The 24884-nt window shown below is 34.7% G+C and overlaps 1 protein-coding gene and 1 non-coding gene across 2 annotated transcripts; both read right to left on the bottom strand.

The window, feature by feature from the left end:
• Positions 1-1500: 1500 nt before the first annotated feature.
• LOC115711774 (small nucleolar RNA R71) lies at positions 1501-1607 on the bottom strand. The gene has a single exon (XR_004010650.2). It is a non-coding gene; the product is annotated as a small nucleolar RNA R71 (small nucleolar RNA).
• A 14932-nt stretch (positions 1608-16539) lies between these two features.
• Positions 16540-21837, bottom strand: LOC115710182 (thaumatin-like protein 1b). The gene is made up of 2 exons (XM_030638525.2): positions 21659-21837; positions 16540-17454 (listed from the first exon to the last, which is right to left on the bottom strand). The coding sequence occupies exons 1-2, from the start codon at positions 21714-21716 to the stop codon at positions 16775-16777; spliced, it is 738 nt and encodes a 245-aa protein (XP_030494385.1). The 5' UTR covers positions 21717-21837; the 3' UTR covers positions 16540-16774.
• Positions 21838-24884: the final 3047 nt, after the last annotated feature.

Raw genomic sequence — 24884 nt, 5'->3', positions numbered from 1 at the left:
GACCTAATAGTGGAGGCAAGTGGAGAGGAAGCTATCTTGAAGACCCGGAGCGATACCACCTTCTAGTTTCTTTCTTTTACCCTTTGAATTCTTCTTTATGTTTGTTTTTATTTCTGAATTAATCATGAATGTTTTTAGAGTTATTATGAACTAAATTTCTCAATAAGGGAGGATGATGAATGTTGTTTAAGTTTATGCCTAGTTAATAAATAATTGCCATTCCTTCATCTTATGTGTGAATATTATCTTTATTTGTGTTTAATTTCATGTGCAAGCTTGATCACCTTTTACATGTTCTATGATCCTAATTCGAAATCTGAAAAGTGAGAATTGGGAATGCTAAAATTGGGATAGTCTAGGTTCTGATGTAAAACGAAAGTATTTACATAGCCTCAGTGACTAATAGATTATTGCTTAATGTTGATTTTGTGTTGATCTAGTTAAGAAATTAATTAGAGAGCATATTATTTAGAACCTAAAAGATCTGAAAAGAGTTAGGTTAATTTATAATCTGTCTTTCACATTGAGATAAGGATAGCAATTAGGTATTAACGTAGGTAGCTTATCAACAGCATTCACCTCCCTAATCTCTCATCTTGATTAATCTTCGTTTATTTTCTCTTTAATTTTTGAGTTATTTACTTTTAAAATTGCACACTTATTATTTTACCAAATAGAATCATAAGTATAGTTTAGTAGTACTTAATCCAATTCCCTGTGGGTCGACCTCACTTGCGTGAGATACTACTTGATACGTACACTTGCGTAATAAACAGAATTTTCGTAACAAGTTTTTGGCGCCGTTGCCGGGGAATTGTTTAAAGATTAATATTACACAAAATTATACTAACTTCTACTTTGGTATATTTTCTCTTGCTGATTTTTCTAACCTTTTTCTTGCAATATTTTCGTGATCTATTTCAGGAATCATAAGTGTATGCGCCGTCAAGGACAAGCTGTGATATTACCAGTTGATCCCGAAATCGAGAAAACTTGTAGGAGAAACCGAAAGAACAAGAGGCAAGAGGGAGTTTCAACAGAATCGAAACTTCGTACATCATGGCCGCCAATGCCGCAAACAATGGAGGCAATAACGGTAACAATGGTGGCGCAGTAGAAGATCAAGCTAATGGCCGCAGCTTGAGAGATTACATTCTCCCTACTCTGACGGGAGTGCAGTCGTGTATCAGGCCACCGGTAGTGGATGCAAATAACTTTGAGATCAAACCTGCCATACTTCAGATGGTGCAGTCTTCAGTTCAGTTTGGTGGCCTCCCTTCTGAAGATCCTAATCTGCATCTCTCTAACTTCATGGAACTTTGTGAAACCTTTAAAGTTAATGGAGTTAGTGATGATGCTATTCGAGTGAGACTGTTCCCATTCTCTCTTAGAGAACGAGCCAAGAGTTGGCTAAACTCCTTGCCACCCAACTCTATCGCCACCTGGAATGATCTGGCAACGAAATTCTTGTCAAAGTTCTTTCCTCCAGCCAAGTCTGCAAAGCTTAGAGGAGAAATTAATAACTTCTGCCAACAAGATAATGAATCTCTCCATGAGGCTTGGGAGAGGTTTAAAGATCTGATCAGAAAGTGCCCTCACCATGGTATAGAGAAGTGGATGCTGGTCCACAACTTCTACAATGGGTTGGTAGGAAACACAAGAACTTTAATAGATGCTGCAGCTGGAGGAGCCTTTATGAGGAAGAGTGCTAATGAGGCTTATGATCTATTGGAGGAGATGGCTCTAAACAATCAACAGTGGCCAACTGAAAGGAGTCAATCAAAGAAGGTAGCTGGTGTGTTAGAGGTTGATGCCATCACAAAGTTGACAGCACAGGTTGAGGCATTGACAAAGATAATTGCAGGGCAAGCTAAACAAGCCCAAGTTGTGTGTGAGTTATGTGGGGGAAGCCATCACTTTTCAGAATGCCAAGCTGATGTGGATGATTTGCCAATGGATGAAGCTAAAGCCATTGGAAACTATTCACAGAACAACAACAACAACTATGGCTTCAACCAGGGTAATAACCGAAGAAACAGTGGGTTCTATCAGCAACGAAATCAGAACCAGAATCAAAATCAACAGTTTAATCAGCAACAAACTTCTGGTGGAAATTCTAGTTTGCAGACAGATTTACTGCTTCAATTCATGACTGAAACTAGATCTTCAATCAAAGACCTGCAGACACAGATGGGCCAACTAGCAACTCAAGTAGCAACCCGTCCTCAAGGGAATTTGCCTAGCACAACTGAAGTAAACCCTAAGGAAAACTGCAAAGCAATTACCCTGAGAAGCGGTAAAAATTATGATGGTCCTGAAATGCCACAACTAGTGAATGGAGAAAAGGAGAATGAAGAGCAACCGATGTCAACCCCAACACCCACTTCAACGAAGGCTACTGATAGCCAAACACAACCACAGCAGTCTCCACCAACTAATAGTGATCACCATGTAAATATACCATACCCTCAAAGGCTTACAAAGTCAAGCTTAGACAAGCAGTTCACCAAATTCCTAGAAGTGTTCAAAAGACTTCACATTAACATTCCCTTTGCTGAAGCTTTAGAGCAGATGCCAAGTTATGTGAAGTTTATGAAGGAAATCTTGTCAAAGAAGAAAAAGATGGAGGATTATGAGACAGTTGCTCTAACTGAAGAGTGCAGCGCCATCCTACAGAAGAAACTCCCTCCTAAACTCAGAGATCCAGGGAGTTTCACTATTCCTTGTACTATAGGAAAAATTGAGGGAATAAATGCACTTTGTGACTTGGGAGCTAGCATTAACTTGATGCCTCTATCGGTGTTTAAAAGACTGCAGTTGGGTGAAGCAAAGCCAACAACAGTAACTCTCCCATTGGCGGACCGATCACTAGCCCATCCTAGAGGAGTCATTGAGGATGTGTTAGTTAAGGTTGACAAGTTCATCTTTCCAACTGACTTCATCGTTTTGGATATGGAAGAAGATAGTAATGTCCCAATTATTCTTGGGAGACCATTCTTGGCAACTGGCCAAGCCTTAATCGATGTTCAGAAGGGTGAATTAAAGCTGAGAGTCCAAGGAGAAGAAGTGGTCTTTAATGTGCTAAAGGCTATGACGTACCCAAAGGCAAGTGATAACTGTTTCTTCATTGACTTGATTGATGAAATGGTGAGTGAGAAAAAGCTGCTAGATGATCCTCTTGAACTAAGTCTAACTGAAGATGAATTGACGGAGCAAGAAGGACAAGAGGTCATGGGGTATGTGAAGTGGCTTGATTCCTATGGGCCTTTGAACAGAAGATATTTTGAGGAATTGGGAGCAGTTCCAAAAGAGCTAAAGCCATCTACTGAAAAGCCTCCAGAACTTGAATTGAAGTTGCTTCCTAGTCACTTGAGGTATGAGTTTTTGGGTCAAGATAAAAAGCTGCCAGTTATTGTTTTAGCTTCTCTCTCTGATGTGGAAACTGATAGACTTTTGAGGGTACTCCGAGCTTATAACAAGGCCATCGCTTGGACACTAGGTGATGTTAAAGGAATCAGTCCTTCAACAGTGATGCATCGAATTCTCATGGAAGACAATGCCAAACCAACTATTGATGCTCAACGAAGACTCAATCCACCCATGAAAGAAGTAGTCAGAAAAGAAGTAGTTAAGTGGTTGGATGCTGGAGTGGCTTATCCTATTTCAGATAGTAAGTGGGTTAGCCCGGTGCAAGTGGTCCCGAAGAAAGGTGGAATGACGGTGATCAAGAATGAAAAGAATGAGTTGATTCCTACAAGAACGATCCTTTGGTTGGAGGATCTGCATCGATTATAGGAAACTCAACAAGGCAACAAGAAAAGATCACTTCCCTTTGCCCTTCATTGATCAAATGCTAGACAGATTAGCGGGGAAAGAATATTACTGTTTTCTTGATGGATATTCTGGATACCACCAGATAGCTATAGCACCTGAAGATCAGGAGAAGACTACTTTCACATGTCCCTATGGTACCTTTGCTTTCAGAAGAATGCCCTTCGGCTTGTGCAACGCCCCTGCCACTTTCCAAAGGTGTATGATGGCTATCTTTTCAGATTTGATTGAATCTTGTATTGAAATTTTTATGGATGATTTCTCAGTGTTTGGTTCTTCCTTTGATCATCGTTTGGAAAATCTGGAAAAAGTACTAACAAGGTGCGAGAAGTCTAACTTGGTGTTAAACTGGGAGAAGTGCCACTTTATGGTAACAGAAGGAATTGTTCTTGGGCACAAAATTTCAAAGGCGGGAATTGAGGTGGATAAGGCAAAGGTTTCAACAATAGAAAATTTGCCACCTCCAGTTTCTGTAAAAGGAGTGAGGAGTTTCCTGAGACATGCTGGCTTCTACCGCAGATTTATCAAGGACTTCTCTAAAATCTCAAAACCTTTATCGAGCTTACTTGTAAATGGAGTTCCATTTGAGTTCGGAGAAGATTGTTTAAAAGCTTTCAAGATTTTAAAGGAGAAATTGATTACAGCACCGATAGTAACTTCACCAAATTGGGAACTGCCGTTTGAGTTGATGTGTGATGCTAGTGACTATGCCATTGGAGCGGTTCTGGGTCAGAGAGTTGACAGAGTATTCCACACAATCTACTATGCTAGTAGAACTCTGAATGATGCTCAATTAAACTACGCCACTACAGAGAAAGAAATGCTGGCAATAATGTTTGCTTGTGACAAATTTCGACCCTACCTAATTGGAAATAAGGTAATTGTCTACACAGATCATTCAGCAATCAAATACCTTATGACCAAGAAGGATGCAAAACCAAGACTGATTCGGTGGGTACTTTTACTTCAAGAGTTCGACTTAGAGATAAAAGATAAAAAGGGCACCGAGAACCTGGTAGCAGACCACTTGTCAAGATTAGAGCTGCAAGAGAGTCAGAATACAAAGGAGGTACAAATAAATGAGCAATTTCCTGATGAACAACTCTTTAGTGTGAGGGAGAACCTGATGGTACCGTGGTACGCTGACTATGTTAATTTCTTGGCTGCAAAAATAACTCCACCCGAGCTTTCGCGTCAACAATTGAAGAAATTCTTTTCTGAGGTGAAACATTACTATTGGGAAGAACCAATCCTCTACAAGCACTGCGCTGATCAGATCATAAGGAGATGTGTGCCTGAAGAGGAGATGTATTCTATCCTAAATCACTGTCATGCTTTACCATGTGGGGGACATTTTAGTGGAAATAGAACAGCTGCAAAGGTGTTGCAAAGTGGATTCTTTTGGCCAACACTATTCAAGGATGCTACTACTTTTGTAAAGGCATGTGATCGTTGTCAACGAACAGGTAATATCTCAAGAAGAAACGAGATGCCTTTAACATGAATTTTAGAAGTTGAATTGTTTGATGTATGGGGAATAGACTTTATGGGTCCTTTTCCTTCATCCTTTAGCAATCAGTACATTCTTTTGGCTGTTGATTATGTGTCTAAATGGGTCGAAGCTTCAGCTACACCTCAAAATGATGGAAAGACAGTTCTCCGCTTCTTACAAAAGAACATTTTTACTCGGTTTGGTACTCCTCGAGCAATAGTAAGCGATGAAGGGAGCCACTTCTGTAACAAGCAGTTTGAAGCACTTCTTTCAAGATATGGTATCCGACATCGAACTGCTTTACCATACCATCCCCAAAGTAATGGCCAAGCTGAAATCTCTAACCGAGAGATTAAGATGATTCTAGAGAAAACAGTGCAAAGATCAAGGAAAGATTGGTCAATTAAGTTAGATGACGCACTGTGGGCATACAGAACAGCTTTCAAAACACCGATTGGCATGTCCCCATATCGGTTGGTGTTTGGAAAGGCTTGTCATTTACCGGTGGAGTTAGAGCATAGAGCTTTTTGGGCCATGAAGACTCTTAACATGGAACTAAAAGTCATAGGGGAGAAAAGGCATTACGGTTTGAATGAGCTAGATGAGTTTCGGAACGAAGCCTATGAAAACGCAAAAATATACAAGGAGAGAACTAAAAAGTGGCATGATCAAGGTCTAATACGGAAAGAGTTTCAACCAGGGCAGCAAGTGTTACTCTTTAATTCAAGGCTGAAACTGTTTCCTGGAAAGTTGAAATCAAGATGGTCGGGACCATTTACGGTGGTCAAGGTGTTTCCTTATGGAGCGGTGGAGTTAAAAGGTGAAAGTCCAACAACTTTCAAAGTCAATGGACAGCGTTTAAAGCTCTACTTGGGAGGTCAGTTTGACCAAGCCAAGTCCGCCATGATCTTGGCGCCACTTTGAAGTGCAAGGCTCAGCGTCTAGCTGTATGACGATAAACACAGCGCTTCTGGGAGGCAACCCAAGTATTATTTTTCGTTAGACTTTTGATTATGTTTTAGTCTGCTTTAATATTGTTAGTATTTTCAATTTTTAGATTAGTACCAGACATTATTTCTTTTTAATTGAATCGTGAAAAGCGTGAAAAAAAAAATTATTTTCGACCTGAAGCCCAGTAGTCGCGACTAGCCTTAAGCCTAGTCGCGACCTATTTTCCAAGTCGCGACCTCAGTCGCGACTTGCTGATTTTCCAGAAAGGCCTGAATTTTCATCGTTAGCTAGTCGCGACTAGCCTTAGGCCAAGTCGCGACTTGCTCACCAGAATTTCTATAAATTCACACTTTCCCCCTCATTCAACCCTACACAAACCAAATTCGAATTTCAAATCCTCTCAGCCGACCCTACCCTATTTTCATCTCAAAAATTCAATTTTTCATCTCCAATCTTCAATCTTTTCATCTTTTCTCAAATTCCTTAAACCCAATCTAATCAAAAACCCAATTTCACTCAACAATCTACACATATCATCAAAACCCACACCAAAAAAATAACCCAAATCCAAAAATCAACATTGTTTTCACCTTCAACCTCAAGCTTTCAAGAACATTCAACAATGGAGGTGGAGTAAAGCTTTTTTTTTCGGGTTGTAAGTATCACTTTCTTCATTCTTTCAAGAATTTGATTAATTACTTTTAGATTTTGAGTGATATAAATGTGTGTGGTGCAAAAATATTGATGATATTGGGTTTGTTATTATTGTATTGTGGTATTGAGTGTTTGGGAATGTTGTTTGAGTGAATTTTTATTTTTGGGATAGAGAAAATTTAAGGGGAGGTGCTGCCCAATTTTTCTTAGAAAAAAAAAAGTTTTTTTAAAAAAAAAAAAAAAATTCGAAAAAAAAAAATTTGAAAAAAAAAGAAAAAAATGGCACCAAAGAGGACTAGGAATGTTGAGGAAGGTTCGTCTTCAAACCCACCACCAACGGGTTTTGATAGAACCCGCTTTGGCAGTATCGAGGCTCACAATCGCTTCGTAAGGTTGAAGAATAGAGCTTATATTGAAGATCGGGGTATTGAATTCCCGGAAAATCCATTGAGGCGCCAACCTCGGTTTGAAACGATTAGAGCGCAAATTGAGAGGATGAAGTGGGGAAGCTTTGTGGATACTCGGGGTCGGGCTAATGTTACTATGGCTTGTGAATTCCTTGCGAATTGGCCCGACCGCCGGAATGGGGAAGTGAAGGTGCGTGGAAAGAAAGTTCCCGCCACTGCTGACGCATTCAATGTGATGTTCTCTGTCCCAGATTACACTAGGGAGGAACAACGCCTCCGAATTATTGAGGAGGAAGAGCAGTTTGATATGGTGGATGTCGCAGAGACAGTAGGATTTCCTGGGTTGAGGTTCCATGACAATGATGGCACCGAGGGGTCGCCCAATATTCTATACCGGTGTGAGCTGAACCCGGTGGCAAAAACATGGTTGTACTTTGTGAGTGCTCGGTTAGTGCCCAACAAGCATTTTTCCGATGTCCAAATGGATCGCCTAAAATATGTGTACGCCATAATGAAGGGGTACAACATTAACATTGGACAAGTCATAAGGCAAAGCATTGACCAAATCGTGCAAGGAGCCACGGGAGGTGGTTTTGGTTTGGCGGGAGTTATTACAGAACTCTGCGGGGCATATGAAGTTCCCCAGTTAGAGTTTGACAACACGGTGTTGCCACTTCGCAAGATGGACATCGCCTTTGTCAACAGGCTGAAAGAGCCACACCCTATGGTCAGCCACCACCTGATGCACCGCAAGGGCGTAGGCGGCAACGTGAGCCTAGTGTTGAAGAAGAAGAAGAGGAGCAACCACTACAATTGCCTGGGCCCATCGATCCTATAACACAATACACTCATGCACAGCTGAGTTATATAATTCAGCAGAACAACCACATGCAACAATACATGGTGCAGAGGAGTATCTATGATGAGGGACAAGTTCAGCAACTCAACTCTTTCATCAACAGAATGAACATTGGGATTGATGACCCGAACTACTTGGCACAACCTCCTCGATTCTATCCCTATGACCAGCCGCCACCACACAACCCTTTCTGAAAGGGTCTCAGGTAAGTTTCTTCTCTCTGCATATTACTGTATACATTGGGACAATGTAATATTTAGTTTGGGGGGAGAGACTTAAAAATTTTAAATTCTGCACTTTAATTTTTGCATTTTAATTTTCTGTTTTAGTTTTTTGTTTTAGTCAAGGAATGGCAATAAGCTTGATGATAGTTGTATACTGCTGATTAGTGTGATGTGATCTGAAACTGTAAAATAACTGTGTGCTTGATTTTGTTAACTCTTTGGATTAGTTTGGATGCTTAGAAACCTGTGTTTTTCTGCAAATACTCAAGTTGTGAAAATTGTTATAACTGTTTTACTATGGTTTGTGGTAAGATTGACAGGATAGCTTAGAACTTGCATGTTTATTCTTTTGAGGCGAAATCCTTGATAGTGTTCAATTGGAATATGACTTAGGCATTTGTTGGATAGTTTGAGCCTTTCAAGCCTACCATAATGTGTATCCCTAGTTACCCTTTTGAGCCTTAACCTGTTGTGTTTTCACCCACTGATTTGAAATTTTGCAACCACACTATTAATCTTTATTCTCACCATGATTATCCATGATATCATAAGCTATATGATTAGTTTGGGGTAAAAGAAACATTTACTGTGACGAAATAGTGAGAGGGAGAAAAATTTGTGTAAGATTGAGAAGAAAGAAGAGAAAAAATGTGTAATTCAATGTCACTGAAGAAAAAAAAAAGAAAAGAAAAAAACACATTGAAAAAAAAGTAAAGAATATGATTTCAGTGATGTTGGGAAAAAATATATCTTCTCTCAATCTTGGTAAACTTGGGAACAGTATGGGTTTTAGAAAAAGAAAAGTAAAAAGCTTGGGGGTTCTGTTTGTGTGCTTATGATATCTTGAGCCAAAATTGTCTCTTGCCTATCCCTGAATATCTGAGCCATATTACCTAAGCCTTGAAAAGACCTAATGATTCCAAAGAATACTGTCAACATTAGTGGAGAAAGGTAAGCATGCAAGCTTATGAGTTATCGGGCTGTGAAACTAATGGAAAGAGTAAAACTTTTATAACAATGTTTCATATTTGAGTAGATTGTTGCAGTTGTACATAGTGTTATTAATTGAGCATCCGAGTTAATTGTTAGAGTTAGTAGGATCAAAATTCTAGTTTATGCAAGGAAGAAAACAGAGCATGAGTCAGCAGCGTAGTGATTATCTGATAGCGTAGTTAGTTTTTTTTTATCTTACTCGGGGGCGAGTAAGAATCTAGTTTGGGGGATTTTGTTAGGTTATAATTAACCTATATTTCGGGTCTTTAAAGTTAGCATTATCTCGTCTATTGGTGTCTTTTGGAGCAATTTTACGCTTGATTTTCATTATTTCAGGTTCCCGGGGTGTTAAAGTTCGAATTCAGTCAAATGGCGAAAAACTGGGACAAACTTGGAAAAAATTGGAAAATTCGGTTCCGGAAGCATCAGTAGTCGCGACCTCCAGAGAGCCAGGTCGCGACCCTTTTTCCTGGTCGCGACCTTGGTCGCGACTTCGTGAGTTTGGCAGAAACTCAGTTTTTCGAGTTTTGCCTGTAGTCGCGACCAGCTTAAATGCTAGTCGCGACTAGGTACAGAAATCGCAGATTTGACCTAATTTTGATTTTTCACTCAATTGGAGGCACACCACTCATCCCTATATAAGGAATACGACATTGAAGGTCAGAAACCAAGCAAAAACAGACCTAATAGTGGAGGCAAGTGGAGAGGAAGCTATCTTGAAGACCCGGAGCGATACCACCTTCTAGTTTCTTTCTTTTACCCTTTGAATTCTTCTTTATGTTTGTTTTTATTTCTGAATTAATCATGAATGTTTTTAGAGTTATTATGAACTAAATTTCCCAATAAGGGAGGATGATGAATGTTGTTTAAGTTTATGCCTAGTTAATAAATAATTGTCATTCCTTCATCTTATGTGTGAATATTATCTTTATTTGTGTTTAATTTCATGTGCAAGCTTGATCACCTTTTACATGTTCTATGATCCTAATTCGAAATCTGAAAAGTGAGAATTGGGAATGCTAAAATTTGGATAGTCTAGGTTCTGATGTAAAACGAAAGTATTTACATAGCCTCAGTGACTAATAGATTATTGCTTAATGCTGATTTTGTGTTGATCTAGTTAAGAAATTAATTAGAGAACATATTATTTAGAACCTAAAAGATCTGAAAAGAGTTAGGTTAATTTATAATCTGTCTTTCACATTGAGATAAGGATAGCAATTAGGTATTAACGTAGGTAGCTTATCAACAGGATTCACCTCCCTAATCTCTCATCTTGATTAATCATCGTTTATTTTCTCTTTAATTTCTGAGTTATTTACTTTTAAAATTGCACACTTATTATTTTACCAAATAGAATCATAAGTATAGTTTAGTAGTACTTAATCCAATTCCCTGTGGGTCGACCTCACTTGTGTGAGATACTACTTGATACGTACACTTGCGTAATAAACAGAATTTTCGTAACATTAAGAAGGCTATCTGGTTAAAATGAAATGAATTGGGATTCAACTCAGACGACATTACTGTCCATTGTGACAACCAAGGTGCTTTACATCTCATGAAGAATCTAATGTTTTATGAGAGGTCAAAACACATTGACATCAAGCTACATTTCATCAAAGATGTAGTGATGGAAAAACAGGTTTAGGTAAGGAAAATTTGTACTCATGATAACCCTGTTGACATTTTCACAAAAAGTTCAACTAAAGACAAATTTATCCACTGTTTGAACCTCTTGAGCATTGCAAGAGTATGATCAACTCTGTCAATACTGATCAGGTAGTGAACAAGTGAATCAAATTAGGTGGATTTGTGGTAGATTTGACTCACTTTTCTCCCTGCCACATCAGTTGCTTCCTAATCCTAGTTGGCAAAACTGTTAGTTAAAATAGTTGGAGCTGAAACCAGTCGAAACAAGCTTCAGCATCCAACATAAAATGTAGCCATTCACCACTGATCGTGCAAGATTTTTAATTCATTTGTACACTATTTTTCAAACAATAAGCATAGAGAAATTTAGAGTTGAGAGAGTTGGGAGGGATGTTAAAGTCATCGTTATGTCTTTTAATTGAGGGGACTCAAGATCGTGCAAAATGTACATTTAGATTCAAGCTACTCTCCGTGTAATATGATGATCATGAATGAATAAAGTGGTTGTAAGTTTTGTTATCTTTCATGTGTTTATTTTTCATGTGTTCATTTAAATTCATCTTCTAGTTGTTGTTCAACTTTTTTTAGTTTATGATTTCTTAAATTTACTAGTTTTGTTTTGGGATCGATCTTGCTACTGTTAGTTGATTAACAGTGTGAATTAAGGGTGAGTTTTTTACCATAAAAAGTGACACTTAGATAATTGCAATAGTCTTGAATTAATTCTATTTTAAGTTTAAATTTATGTGAATAGCCTTTAGATATGATGTTGATCAATCTAACATACCTAGTATTTATTAAAATCTTGGATCACCTTATGTGTTAAATACAAAGTAATATCAAATGTATTTTTCATAATCTTGTTGATACATTTCTCATTTTCTTGTTCGCTAATTTCTACTAAATTTTAGTTTTACCGCTATAAAAGAATAAATTGAGAAACAAATATTTTCATGTGAGTGAGTTGACCAACTGAGGCAAGGTATAGTGTGGCTAAGTATAGTGTCTGTATAATTTTTTATGATTTTTAGTTAGAACTTGAGGTACTTCTATTGTGTAATAAATTAAAATTTTTAGGATTAAAAGCAGCCAGTTATTATCTTGTAATGATAAAAAATATGTTTTTTTTAATCTTTTTACAAAGTTTAACTACACAAATCTTATACATTATTTTACGTGTGTGTATTTTTTAAAAGTTTTGTTCAGTTATGTGATAATATTGACATAAAAATTATTTTTTGTTATTTTATTTGTGGTTATTGTAGTCTGAAAATTGAGCAACAAGAATAAAGATACATATTTTTAGATTAAGTAAATTTTGTTTTTTGTAATTTTTATAGGATGAGGACAGTCATCCTATTAGTGTCGTTTCTATACCGACACTAAAGGAACTTTAAGTGTCGATTATAAAACAACACAAAAACTCAATAGTGTTGGTTCTAAACTGACACTAAAGGAAAAAGACATATATGTATACTTGAAGTGTTGGTTTAGAACTGACACCAAAACTCAATAGTGTCCGTTTATAACCGACACCGAAACTTTAATCTTTTATCTCGGTGGAATAGGTGTCGCTTCATAGGACTGACACTAAAAGTGTAAGTGGAAGTTTAAAACTGACAATAGAAGTGTAGTTTGTAGTAGTGTATGTCTCATTTTTCAGTTTATTTAGACCTAGGGAAAACGTAGAGTTTCCCTTTCTTCATTCCTCATGACTCGGGAAATTTATTTGTAAAGACCGCTTAGTTTAATTTGAAAATTAGCAGTTAATCATGTTTAATTATGAAAAATTATTTATAGCTATTTAAATAATTATTATACTGTTATTATTGAATTCAGAGGTGCATTTTTTATGTCATTTAGTAGTTTTCATAATTTTGCATTTCCGGTGCCCGGTAACATGGAACTTGGTGTTTGGCTTAGTAAAATCACAACTTAGAATGTTAGTAGTTTGGGACGGTTTATTAGACATTGGGAATGTCGGGAATGGCCAGGAATTTAGATTTTCCCAAAATACCCCTTTAGTGTTATTTATGTGATTTTAGTATGAAGGGGCAAAATGGTCATTTTGCCCCATTGTTAGTTTGTCTTTTGTGGCTTAATAATTGAGTAATATGTGTTTTATTTTATTAAGTTTCTGCTGAAATAAGTGGGTTAGGTGGCATTTCTCTCATTTTTCAAAACTTAGAAAAAAAAATAGAAAATTTCAAAACTCTCTCTCTTTTCCTCTCTCTTTTCGGCCTCTTGGTGCAGCAAGGGACTTGGGATTTTTTCCTTGTGATTTCATTCCTCTTTGGTGTTCAATTCAAGCTAGGTTAGCTTCTAAGCTTTTCTTCTTTAAATTTGGTGAATTTTGATGAAAATAGTGTAATGCATGCATGATAAATTGATGTTGTTGCTGCTATGATTTTGCTGTTAATTTCTGAGATTTAAACATGTTCATTTGAGGTTAATTAAGCTACTTGTGGTGCTTGATAGTTAGGTTGTTTAAAGTTATGAATTTTCTATGCAAAAGCTTGAGTTTTCAAAGAGAAATTGTGTGAATTGTTGCTGTAGTTGTTGCATGAGTTAGGTTTTAGTTTCTGCAGTTTTTATATGCTTGAATATGAGTTTGAATCATGGTTTGATGCTTGTTGAAGAGCTTTAGCCAAGTTTGAGTTTGAAACTCAAAGCTTGGAGCTCACATGACACTTTTTGTTTCTGTGCAATCTGGGTGAGTTTGTTGCTTTGGAAATGTTATTTGGGTTCTATAGAACAGGTCTGGAAGGTTTGAGGTTGTTTGGATTAGATTTGAGCATTGTGTGAATTTTTGAAAATCTGCCTGCGAGGAACCGGAATTCCGGTTGTGCATCCGGAATTCCGGATGGGGTTCTGAAAATTCCCAGAACCGGAATTCCGGTTGGACAACCGGTCTACCGGTTGGGGAAATTTCAGGGACCCTAGTTTTCCTCAATTTTATGTTATTTGGGGTATTGCCATGCTTTTTATCGATAGGGAAACTTTTAGTTCCTAGTTTAAGTCCCCGGAAAGTGATTTAGCGTATCACTTATAGTGTTGTGATTTTTATGGTTTAGGAGCACATCGTAATCCGCGCGCGGAATAGTTCCAGTCAGGTTGACCGGCACACTTGAATTCGGAATCCAGGTAAGATTAGTATAACAGTATGCATATGTAGATTACATGTTTAGCGTGCATGTAGGAAGCCTGTTAGATTACATTAGATATGTATGTTGGCTTCGAACCATCCAACTGTGTCACGTCGGTATAGGCTGGAGTATGACCAGCAGCCGGAGTATGACCGGTTCGACCGATTAGGCTGACACTGTATCACGTCGGTACAGGCTGGAGTATGACCAGCAGCCGGAGTATGACCGGTTTGACAGATTAGTCTGATACTTAGGTTGGTGGTTCCGTACTATTTGACGTATCACGTCGGTACAGGCTGGAGTATGAACAGCAGCCGGAGTATGACCGGTTCGACCAATTAGGCTGATAACGTAACACGTCGGTACAGGCTGGAGTATGACCAGCAGTCGAAGTATGACCGGTTCGACCGATTAGGCTGTTACTTGTAAATAGTACCGTCCCTATGAACGTTCAGAACTCAGTACTGTGTTGGACACGGCAGTTAGGGGGACTCAGTATCGTGTTGGACACGGCAGTTAGGGTTATGGTCAAGGGTATGGGCGTCTGATCATGACCGGGATTTATGTATGAGTATTATTATGCTTTTCTTACTGAGTCTGTCGACTCACAGTGCTATGTTTATGTGTAGGTAAGGGCAAGGCTAGAGCTGATGGACCGTGAACGAGCCTATGAAGATTGTACATGTCGGGGCGGTTAGGCCTGGAGCGTACGATCATCGGGACTGCAAGGCTATTTTTGTAATTAGTCGCTAGGCGACAAGTATTTTGTATAGACAGTAAACTTTTGTAAATGGTTTTGTAATCGGGATCCTGAGTCTTTTGTATAAATATTTTACAAGTTTAATTAAAAAGCAAAAATTTTAATTAATCACGTTTTCCATAAATCTCGTTGATTAGCAACGAGCTGCACATGTTTAAAAATCACGTAATACGCCTATGCTAGTTAGGGTGTTACATTATTATACACCTTGATTCTCTCCTTGAATAACAGTAATTATTTATATTCAATTGCATTTGAAGAAACTATCCAAAAATATTCTATTCTTGGAAAGAAACAGATGTCTTCTAGAAACATATCTTCATGACATGTGTCAGTGAGCTTCTCTTTTTGGAGGATAATGAAAGGGGTGAGCAATGACCATGAGAAGTGGTTACTACTAACATATGGTGTATTTGGGGGAGTCTTGCCACTAGTGAAGAGGCACAACTCATGTGTCAACTCTATGTAGCTCCCTTTTGGCGGAACTTTGACGAACCTTGAAATTGGAAGCCTAATCAGGCAGTCAATCTTGTAACCTAATTTTATGACTAAAAATATCAGAGTTGTCATATGACTATTAAACAAACTTATATCTGTCTTGAAAAGATCTTTTGAATGCAATTTGAATCACGTTATTTGGATAATAATTAAGTGAGTTATGACTATTTTACTGAAGGGTTGCAAGCAGTGTTTACAAATTCTTGTTCTATGCGCGCATTACCATCTTCTTCACTAAAAATATGACACTGCTCATGAATACTTGGTTCTTAACACCATGGGTATATTTTAACAAGTTTCTAATCGTGATACATATTTTCTTGGTTTTGGGCCTCAAAACATTGTAAAACTCTAATATGGGAATAGTGGCCAAAAAGATGGCATTGGTTGCCTATAGCACTCATCCACCACTTGGTTATGTCTCATGTTGTAAAAACATATTTGACCAACTTCCTTTCTCTCTTTCTCTTTAGGGGAGCAATGTAATTATTTTTGCCAAAAAAGAATGGCACTGCTTGTGTGACATACATCTCCACCTTTGAGTGACTTCTTTCACATTTTTATGTTTTTTGATGTTGGAGAAACACACTTTGCCAGTTTTCCTTTTGCCACTCTTCTTGGGCAAGCAATGCATGCATGCATCTTTTTAGTGAAAAAGATGGCAGTTTTCTCACATAGCATTCTTGGGGGATACTTTTGTGTTTTGACTCTATGTTCAAGTTTTGGTCGATCTCTTTGTATTTTAAGGTACTCTTAGCTTGTAGACTCTTTTAGGGGAGTAGCTATTTTATTTTTTTGCCAAAATTAAGTATAATAACTACCGTCAATCGATACACTTAATTCAAATCCATAAGCTCAGGATACACTCTGCTATAGAAATCTGGTGACAACGAAACAAATCAACCCTCTCCCCACCTAAGTTTCTTCAACAGAAATGTAGGATTTTTTTGGCCGCCAACACTTTCGAGTTTTTAATTAATTACTAAAATGAAAGAAAAAAAAAACAAATAGAGATTCGGCAACTCTCTCTTTTCTTCAAGTGTTTGTAATTAAGAAAAAAAAAATAAAGCATTTAAGTAAGACTTTTGTAATTTGTTGTATTCAATACTAATTTTACAATCAAACATCACGTCTTTCTAGTTTATAGAACAAACAAAAAAAGAGAAACTTTATTGATATTATTACAAGGCTTTTGAATGTGGAGCATCCTCAACAACATTTCCTATAGCTTATTTTTTTTATTCTTCCCTTTTTTTCTTGTCATTTTTATTTAATAATACATATGATATAGAGTGTATTTCTCACATCATGGGCAGAAAGTGATAAGATAGTTAGGTCCACCGGAGCAAGTAAAAGTGCTGGTCTTATCATCATAAGCATAGCTGTAAGCCTGAGGGCATTGTTGCTCGAAGTAGTTAGCGGACTCACTAGGAGTACACGTGTCTGGAGAATCATAAGCTCCTCTACAACAGTCTTGGTCCATATTATACTTGGCGCAAGAGCTGAGGCACCCAACGACGTCGTCTCCGGATTTGTACTGTAGATCAGCTGGGCAACCGTCGTTTAGGTTGTTTGGGCACGTTGACTCCTGGCAATCCCCATTACCACCTTCTGGCCTAACCGAAACCGGTAAGTTGAACCCGTCCACGTTGCTGACGTCGTAGAAATCTTGTCCACCGTTTTCTGCAACGGTTATTTCGACCAGAGTTGTTGGAGGGACTCCGCCTGCACCATTACACTCCACCGTACCAGAGGCACAGTCTCCGCTAGCGCACGCGAACCTGCCGGATGAGTCAGTGGAGCAACCATCTCGACCCCAGAAGCGCCCCGACCATGGTCCGGCTGGGATTTCGATGGACTGGCTGGCTCCTGATGCTAACTCGAAACCAGTGGTTGAGAGTTGTGAACTTCCGCTGCCGGATTGGGTTGCTGGCCAGATGGTTCTTCCGCAGTTGTTTTGAATGTTGACGGTAGCTGCATTCGTCCCTGTTTATATACCAATGTTTTTATTTTTTATTAAACATTTGAATAAATTGTAACATCATTTAGTGTACAATGTAATTATATGGACTTAAAAAACACATATATAAAAACTCTTGATAATTTAAAAAGGGTAAATACTATTTTGGACCCTGTGTTTTGCAAAAGTTATAGATTGGACCCTGTGTTTTGTTAAATGACAAAATGGACCCTGTATTTTCTAAAATAGTAAAAATAGGACCCTGAGTTTAATTTTTGACAACTTTTTTTAATACAACCAACTTGAAGACAATACTTAATACGGACAGATACAAAAAATGTAAACAGTTTTGTCATAGCACTTTTAGATCGGATTATAATTAAACTTTATTTTGACAAAAAATCAATTTAGGGTCCTATTTGTACTATTTTAGAAAATACAGGGTCCATTTTGTCATTTAACAAAATACAGGGTCCAATTGGCAACTTTTGTAAAACAGAAGGTCCAAAATGGTATTTACCCATTTAAAAATACTAAAATCAGGATATAAAATATTTATTAAGTGTTGGGTCCAAGGGGTACCCAGTTTTGTACAAATGGGTGAGGACACACACTTGACCCACCACACATGCGCGCCGTCCGATTCGAGTCGGGTTGGTTGGTGTGGTGTGACACTATATTATTTTTAAGCTCAAGTGGCCATAGGTGGGTGTGTGTCTTGGAGGTCCTGGGTTCGAGTCCCAAAACATGTTGTAATATATAAACGGTTAAATCAAAAAAAAAAAAATTTATTAAGTGTCACTCATGTTACCTACTGATCACCATTAATTAATTATAAGATAATAATATAATTAAAAATAATTTCTTCAAAAGAATAAATAAATGTGCCAAACAACTTTATATATATGTATATATATATAAATATATATATATTTTTTTTTAATAATAGGTACTAGAATAGTTCATACTTTTGTATGTTACTAGTGCGAGACATCCGCAGTTATATACATCGAATTAATATTTAAAATATAGGTGAATGCATAAACTTTAATTATTTTAATTTTTTTTTCTTTCATTTAGATGAATATATATTTATATTTTATGATTGTTGATCCATATATAAATATACAAATTACATACCGTGACCAAGAATTATTTATTTATTTTTAAAAAATTAATGAGGATTTAGATATATTGTAATTAACGAAAAAAATTGTCAAGTTTGTATTCACAAAATTAGACATACAAATTTATGTAATATTAATATTGAGTATTTATATTGTTAAATAAAAATATTAATTAATTTATACCAGGTATAAATTCAATTTTTTTTTTTTTTAATTATACCACTATTTAACCTTATTTATACTGTAATATGTATGATGGTTTTAAGAATGTAATAGTTTAGGAATTTTATTTAACCTTATTTTGTAGTACTGTAATATAAGGTGCTTTATTGGTTTAGGTCGTGAACTCCAACTGATGTCTCTTATGAGGTGTTGTCCATTGTAATAGTTAAAGTTTGACACTACAATAAAAAGGTTCTACGGGCATGACAAAAGTAGTGCCTAGAAGTTCTTCTTTTCGTGCCCATCATCCTATTGGCATGACATGTCGTGCTTATTTTATATATTTTTAAAAAAAGATGAATATGTAGTTAAATAATTCGTTATGTGCTATTTTCTTAGTTATAGAGCTACAAATAAAACTCAAGTATATGTTCCACCAAGGCTGGCTCAAGTATATATAGCAGCTTGAATTATTGCATAAGGTTTCTTCAATTAAAATGCTTTATTTTTTATCATCCTTTTATATATATAATATAATAGGAGAATTATTGCATATATTATTTTTTTTAACTTTTTTTTTTTTAAATTTACGGTTTGGAATTCTAAAGTGGTTACAGTGCTAGTTGCAACAGGAGTTTCTATACCATTTTTTGTTGCAATTTAGGTTGCAGTGCTAGTTGCAATAGGAATTTTTATGTAGAGTTCTGTAAAAATACAAAAAAAAAAAAAAAAAAAAAAAAAAAAACTGTTTTGAACTATAAAAATAAAAAAGCCCCTATAATATATATTATTTTATAATGTATAATATACATTCATAATAGTAAATATACACTTATTAACACTTAAAAACCTAATAAAATCTTGTGTCCTAATACAAATAACTTTAAAATTATTGCCTATTTTAGAATTTATAATTTTTTTTTTCTGAAAATTAAATTATATGAATTATTGATTGATAATTTTTTTTTTTTAATAAATGACGTAATCTTAATTTTTTGCCCTAAACTCCTGAACCACTTTGACCGGCCGCCCTAGTTTCACCTCTCAATGTAAATTTTGATAATAACTAAATTTGTACTACTTTTAAGAAGTTGGATAATTATACATGAGTTAAGAGGAGAGTATAGGAGTGAAAAATATAAATTTTTATTCTTCTACTATTAATTTGGACGTATTAAAAAAAGGTATAAATTTAATTATCTCATATAATAATATATAATCGGTAAATAGTATTTGTAAAAGTTATTAATTAGACTTTCTCTGTTCTGTTAAATGATAAAATAGACTCTATAATTTTCAAAATAGCTAGTAAAAATAGGACTCTGAGTTCAATTTTCAATAATTTTATTTTTTAATATAACCAATTATCAACTATAAGATAATTTTTAACACGAACAGATACAGAAAATGTAACCAGTTTTTTCATAACATCTCTAGATCAGATTATTATTAAGTTTTATTTTAACAAAAAATCAATTTAGACTCCTATTTGTATAATTTTAAAAAATACAGGATCTATTTTATTATTTAACAAAATAGAGGGTCCAATTAGTAACTTTTGCAAATTACAAAGTCCAAAATAATATTTACTCATATATAATTGTTGTCCAAAAAATAATTACTATTACTATATTTTCCGAGAAATAAAATCAATAAGTTTGAACTAAAGTAAAAAAGAAGTTAGTTTAACCAAACAAATATGCCTAATTTAAATATTTTACTTTAATTTTAAATCAATTATTTTAATTTAATTTTAAATCATTTTTATTTATTTTTCATTTCTAAAGTTTATGAATTAATTTGTTTTTTATTTTTGGACAAATCAATGTTTGTCTAGGCAAAATTAATTTCTTATATTTTTTTTTTTTGACGTGGTAAATAAGGTAATTATATTGTTCATTCAAACAATTTACAATCTGCCAATTTTTTGGCCTGCACAGTAACAAAACCACCTGAGACTAAATTGCAGTTCCAATCTCTATCAGTTTGACTAATTAATTTTATCATTTTTAATAGAGTTCTTTTGAAATAGTTTAAATTATTTAAAATATATTTTAAATGATTTGAAAATTGAGTTGATTGTTGATAGTTTTTATTTTAATTTAAAGATAATTAGTTTATAAATATAAATAAATTTGAGTTTTATTTTTTTCGAAAAATTTAATTTTGCTTTTGAACACTAAAAAACTTTTTCGTTTATTTTTTATTTTTTTTAAAAGAGAGAGTTCTAAATAATTTTAAAAATAATTGTATTGGAATTGTAGTGATTTTTCTTTGATATTATATAATTAATAGAAAATTAGAATTTTTAAATTATCTTTAATTTCAATTAAAAAAAAAAGCACAATTTAGTATTGGTTATTAAAGTTTAGGCACAACAAAGCTAATTATTCATCATCATTATGTTTAAGGAAACATTATTAATATGGCTTATATATTTTTTCATGTGCACAATTATGTTGGTGATTCTATAATGCAACTCCCAAAAAAGGGTATATTGATGTACTTTTTATTTATGTCGGCACTTAGGAAAAAAAAAATTAGTACAAATATACGTTATATTTATTTAATACATCTTGCAAAATAAATTTTGAATAATTTACATTATAGCTAGAAAATAGCGTTCAATCAGCCTATTTTACACACTTATAAAATAAAAGAGTCAGTCGTGACTATTTGAGCCTTATTTTTTACATGTTAATTTTTTTTAAATTTTTCAAAATTTTGCAACATATTTTTAATAATTACAACATATATACACAACAATAAAAAAAAATTAGACTAAATATTTTTTAATGAGGAATCATATAGGGGTGCACTGATTCACCTCTTCTAGGAGGGTATACGTAGGATTTTCTTAATAAGTTTTTGGACAAAAAATTTAATTATTCTAAAATAAAATATTGTAATTATAAATAAATCTATCTACAAAGTTAATTACCTGCAGCAAAGATTAAAGCTAGGGCGACAGTAAAGAAGATTACTATTTGAATCTTCATTGTGGCTGATCGAACTTTTCAATACTATATAATATACTTAATTTGATGATATACGTGAACGTTTTAGGTTACTACAATATAATATTATACATATATATATTTATATATAATTTTTACAAAAACTTGCTAATACAATTTGATTGAATTGGGTGGTTTTGTTATAAATTTATAGCTAGCTAGGCTTGAGGTTTGGTACACAGCAGTAATATGTATAATTCATATGCATGGTGGCTCTATAGACTGAAGAAAATTATACAATATTTTACGTGTTGGATACATTAATCTGATATATAGTCAAATCAACATTATTTTATTTAGAAATTCGTACGTATAGCTAAATCACAAATCTTAGGCCATCTCCAACCCACATCTATATAGTGTAGTTTCACACTATATTTACTCTAATGAGAACTAAAACTATACTCATAAATTGATTTGTCTACGGTGTCTCACCAAATTTAATTTGGTGGACCACGGTAGATCACACTATTTTTTTAAAAAAAAGTTTTTAATAATTAAATAATACTGTTAAGAAAAAAAAATTAAATAATTATATATATTTAGTATTAAAATATTTTTATTATATTAATAAAATAATAAAATTTAGTGTAAATTTTAGTGTTGTGGTTGGAATTGAAAAAAAAAATTAGTGTTAAAATAGTAATTTTTTAATGTTAATTTAACACTAAATTTAAATTTCTCCAAAGACGGTTATGATTGATCATTTAGAAAAGTTCATACGACATCCATTGTAATATTGTTAGCATTATATTCTGACCACTTCAACTGTACTAATTTGAACAGTGGATAATTATTGTAATAAAAGATACAGATTTTAGTCATGCACAACATGATATGGGTACGTACGTACGTACTTATTTTAATTATTACATTGTTTTTATCACCGTATACTTTGTTATTGATCCTCAATAGATAGCTTAAAGAATAATAATATAATTATATAAACCCTACACCAGAAGAGTAAATTTTACTATACTCAAATTACACTCTTAACGACTGCATATATACCTAATTTACTATTTATAATATGCTATTATATTACATAATATTATATATTAAATTGTATTACATATCATACTTAAATATAATATTATGTTTAATATTAAATTATATATGTATATATATAATATATGTGGATATATATAATTAAAAATTTAACATATACTATTATATAAAAATATAATATATAGCATAACCTAATATATAATACTATACGTACAATATACAATACGATCTAATGTGATATACCAAATGAACTATTTGAGCATATATTAAAATGGCGCAAGATGTACCTTTTAGGACCTGTTAGTACACCGTGTTGTATTGTATTATATCATATATTATAGCCTTATATGTATTATATTATATTGTATTGTATTAATATTATTTAATACAATACTATATTTAGTATTGTTGACTGAGAAATCTCGACACAGACCCCTAAGCCAAACCGGCTTGCTAATTGACAAAAATGAGAGATATGAGTGTAAATAAAGAGACAACAATTTGTAGTAGTTCACTCCCTGTATCGCGACAGTAATAGAGCTATGTCTACTTTGAGTTTCTTTATTCTCACTAGATATATAATAGAAAAATTATTAATTCTAGACGCTCTAATTTTTTTTTTTTTTTTGTCAATCAATGAATTTCATTACTCCAAATATCAATTTACAACCTATTTAGCATCTTCAATGACGACCTGATGAACAATCTATACATTTTCCTATAAAAGCAATTCAATTTTCTTTGGTAGATACACATAGTATAACTACAATCTCAAAAACCATTCTTCATCCGCCGGCTGCACTTTCTTTGGCCAAGTGCAGGAAATTCGGTTCTTCACAACAGCTTTGATCAAGTTTGCTACTTGTTCTGGTGTTTGATAGATGTCCTGAATTCCACAATATATCATTGCGATTCTTCAACAGGTGGTACACGAGTGCAGCAACTGTAGCAGTATACACAACTTTTTTAAACTTGCTGGTCTTTGTTCTTTCTAGCCACCTTATCAATCTAATAAGAGCTAAAGTTTCAACATTCCATCCCAGGCATGACTTCACATAGGAAAGGCAAAGAAAAGAGAAGGGGCAGGAGAAGAAAAGATGTTCTGAAGTTTCAGTTTGCTTCTTGCAAAGCAAACAGAAATCTTCATCAATAATCTTAAATTTATGTAACCTTTCTCTTGTTCTAAGTCTATTCGGTATAGCTATCCATAAGCAAAAGCTATGTCTAGGTATATTCAACCTATTCCATACCTCATGGCTCTAATAAACTTTAGGTAGAGTGGGGCAAAAAGTCTTGTAGCCATTGGATATTCTATATTTAGCTGCAGCAAACTGTTGTATATCCACGGTAGCTTTAACTTGATTTTTGACAGCAATCAATTTCCTCCAATACCAGCTTGCTTGCGTTGGAGCTTAGTAATCCCACCAGTTCTCATCTTTGATGTATACACAGTGAACCCATCTGATCCATAGGTTGTCTTCTTTGTTCGCAATTGCCCATACATACTTTGTCATTGCTGCAATGTTCGACTCTGCAATCTTCTTCAAACCAATCCCCCCTGCTACTTTTGGTTGACATACATAATCCCAGGCAATTGGTCTAGAGCCCTGTGTCACATGATGACCTTTCCATAAGTAAGCTCTGCATATAGCTTCAATATCTCTAATTGACCTCTTTGGCAACGCCATGATCTGACTCCAATAAGAATGGATTGACATTAGTAAAGAGTTTACAAGAATAGCCCTTCCAACTAAGGACAGATTCCTGGAGCTCCATACTTTGATTCGGGCTGTCATTTTGTCTGCTAATACCATACATTCTTTCCTTGATATTCGTTTAGCACGGATAGGAATACCTAAATATTTGAAAGGTACCTCCTTCTTGCTAAACCCTGAGCAATCAATAATACGCTGCACATCATACTCATCCATGCCACAACAGTATAAAGCTGATTTATTAGGGTTCGGATTCAAACCTGAAGAGACTGAGAAGAGCTCTAACCCTTGAAGTATATAGTAAATACTCTTGTAATCACCATGACAAAAGAGTATGACATCATCACCAAACATCAAGTGGTTCAATTTTAATTCAGCACATCTATCATGAAATTTGAAATCAGGTTTGGCTCCTATCTTCATCATT

This window comes from Cannabis sativa, chromosome 3 (genome assembly GCF_029168945.1).
Source record: "Cannabis sativa cultivar Pink pepper isolate KNU-18-1 chromosome 3, ASM2916894v1, whole genome shotgun sequence".
In the NCBI taxonomy this organism is placed as follows: domain Eukaryota; kingdom Viridiplantae; phylum Streptophyta; class Magnoliopsida; order Rosales; family Cannabaceae; genus Cannabis; species Cannabis sativa.
This window is presented reverse-complemented; position numbering and strand designations above follow the sequence as displayed.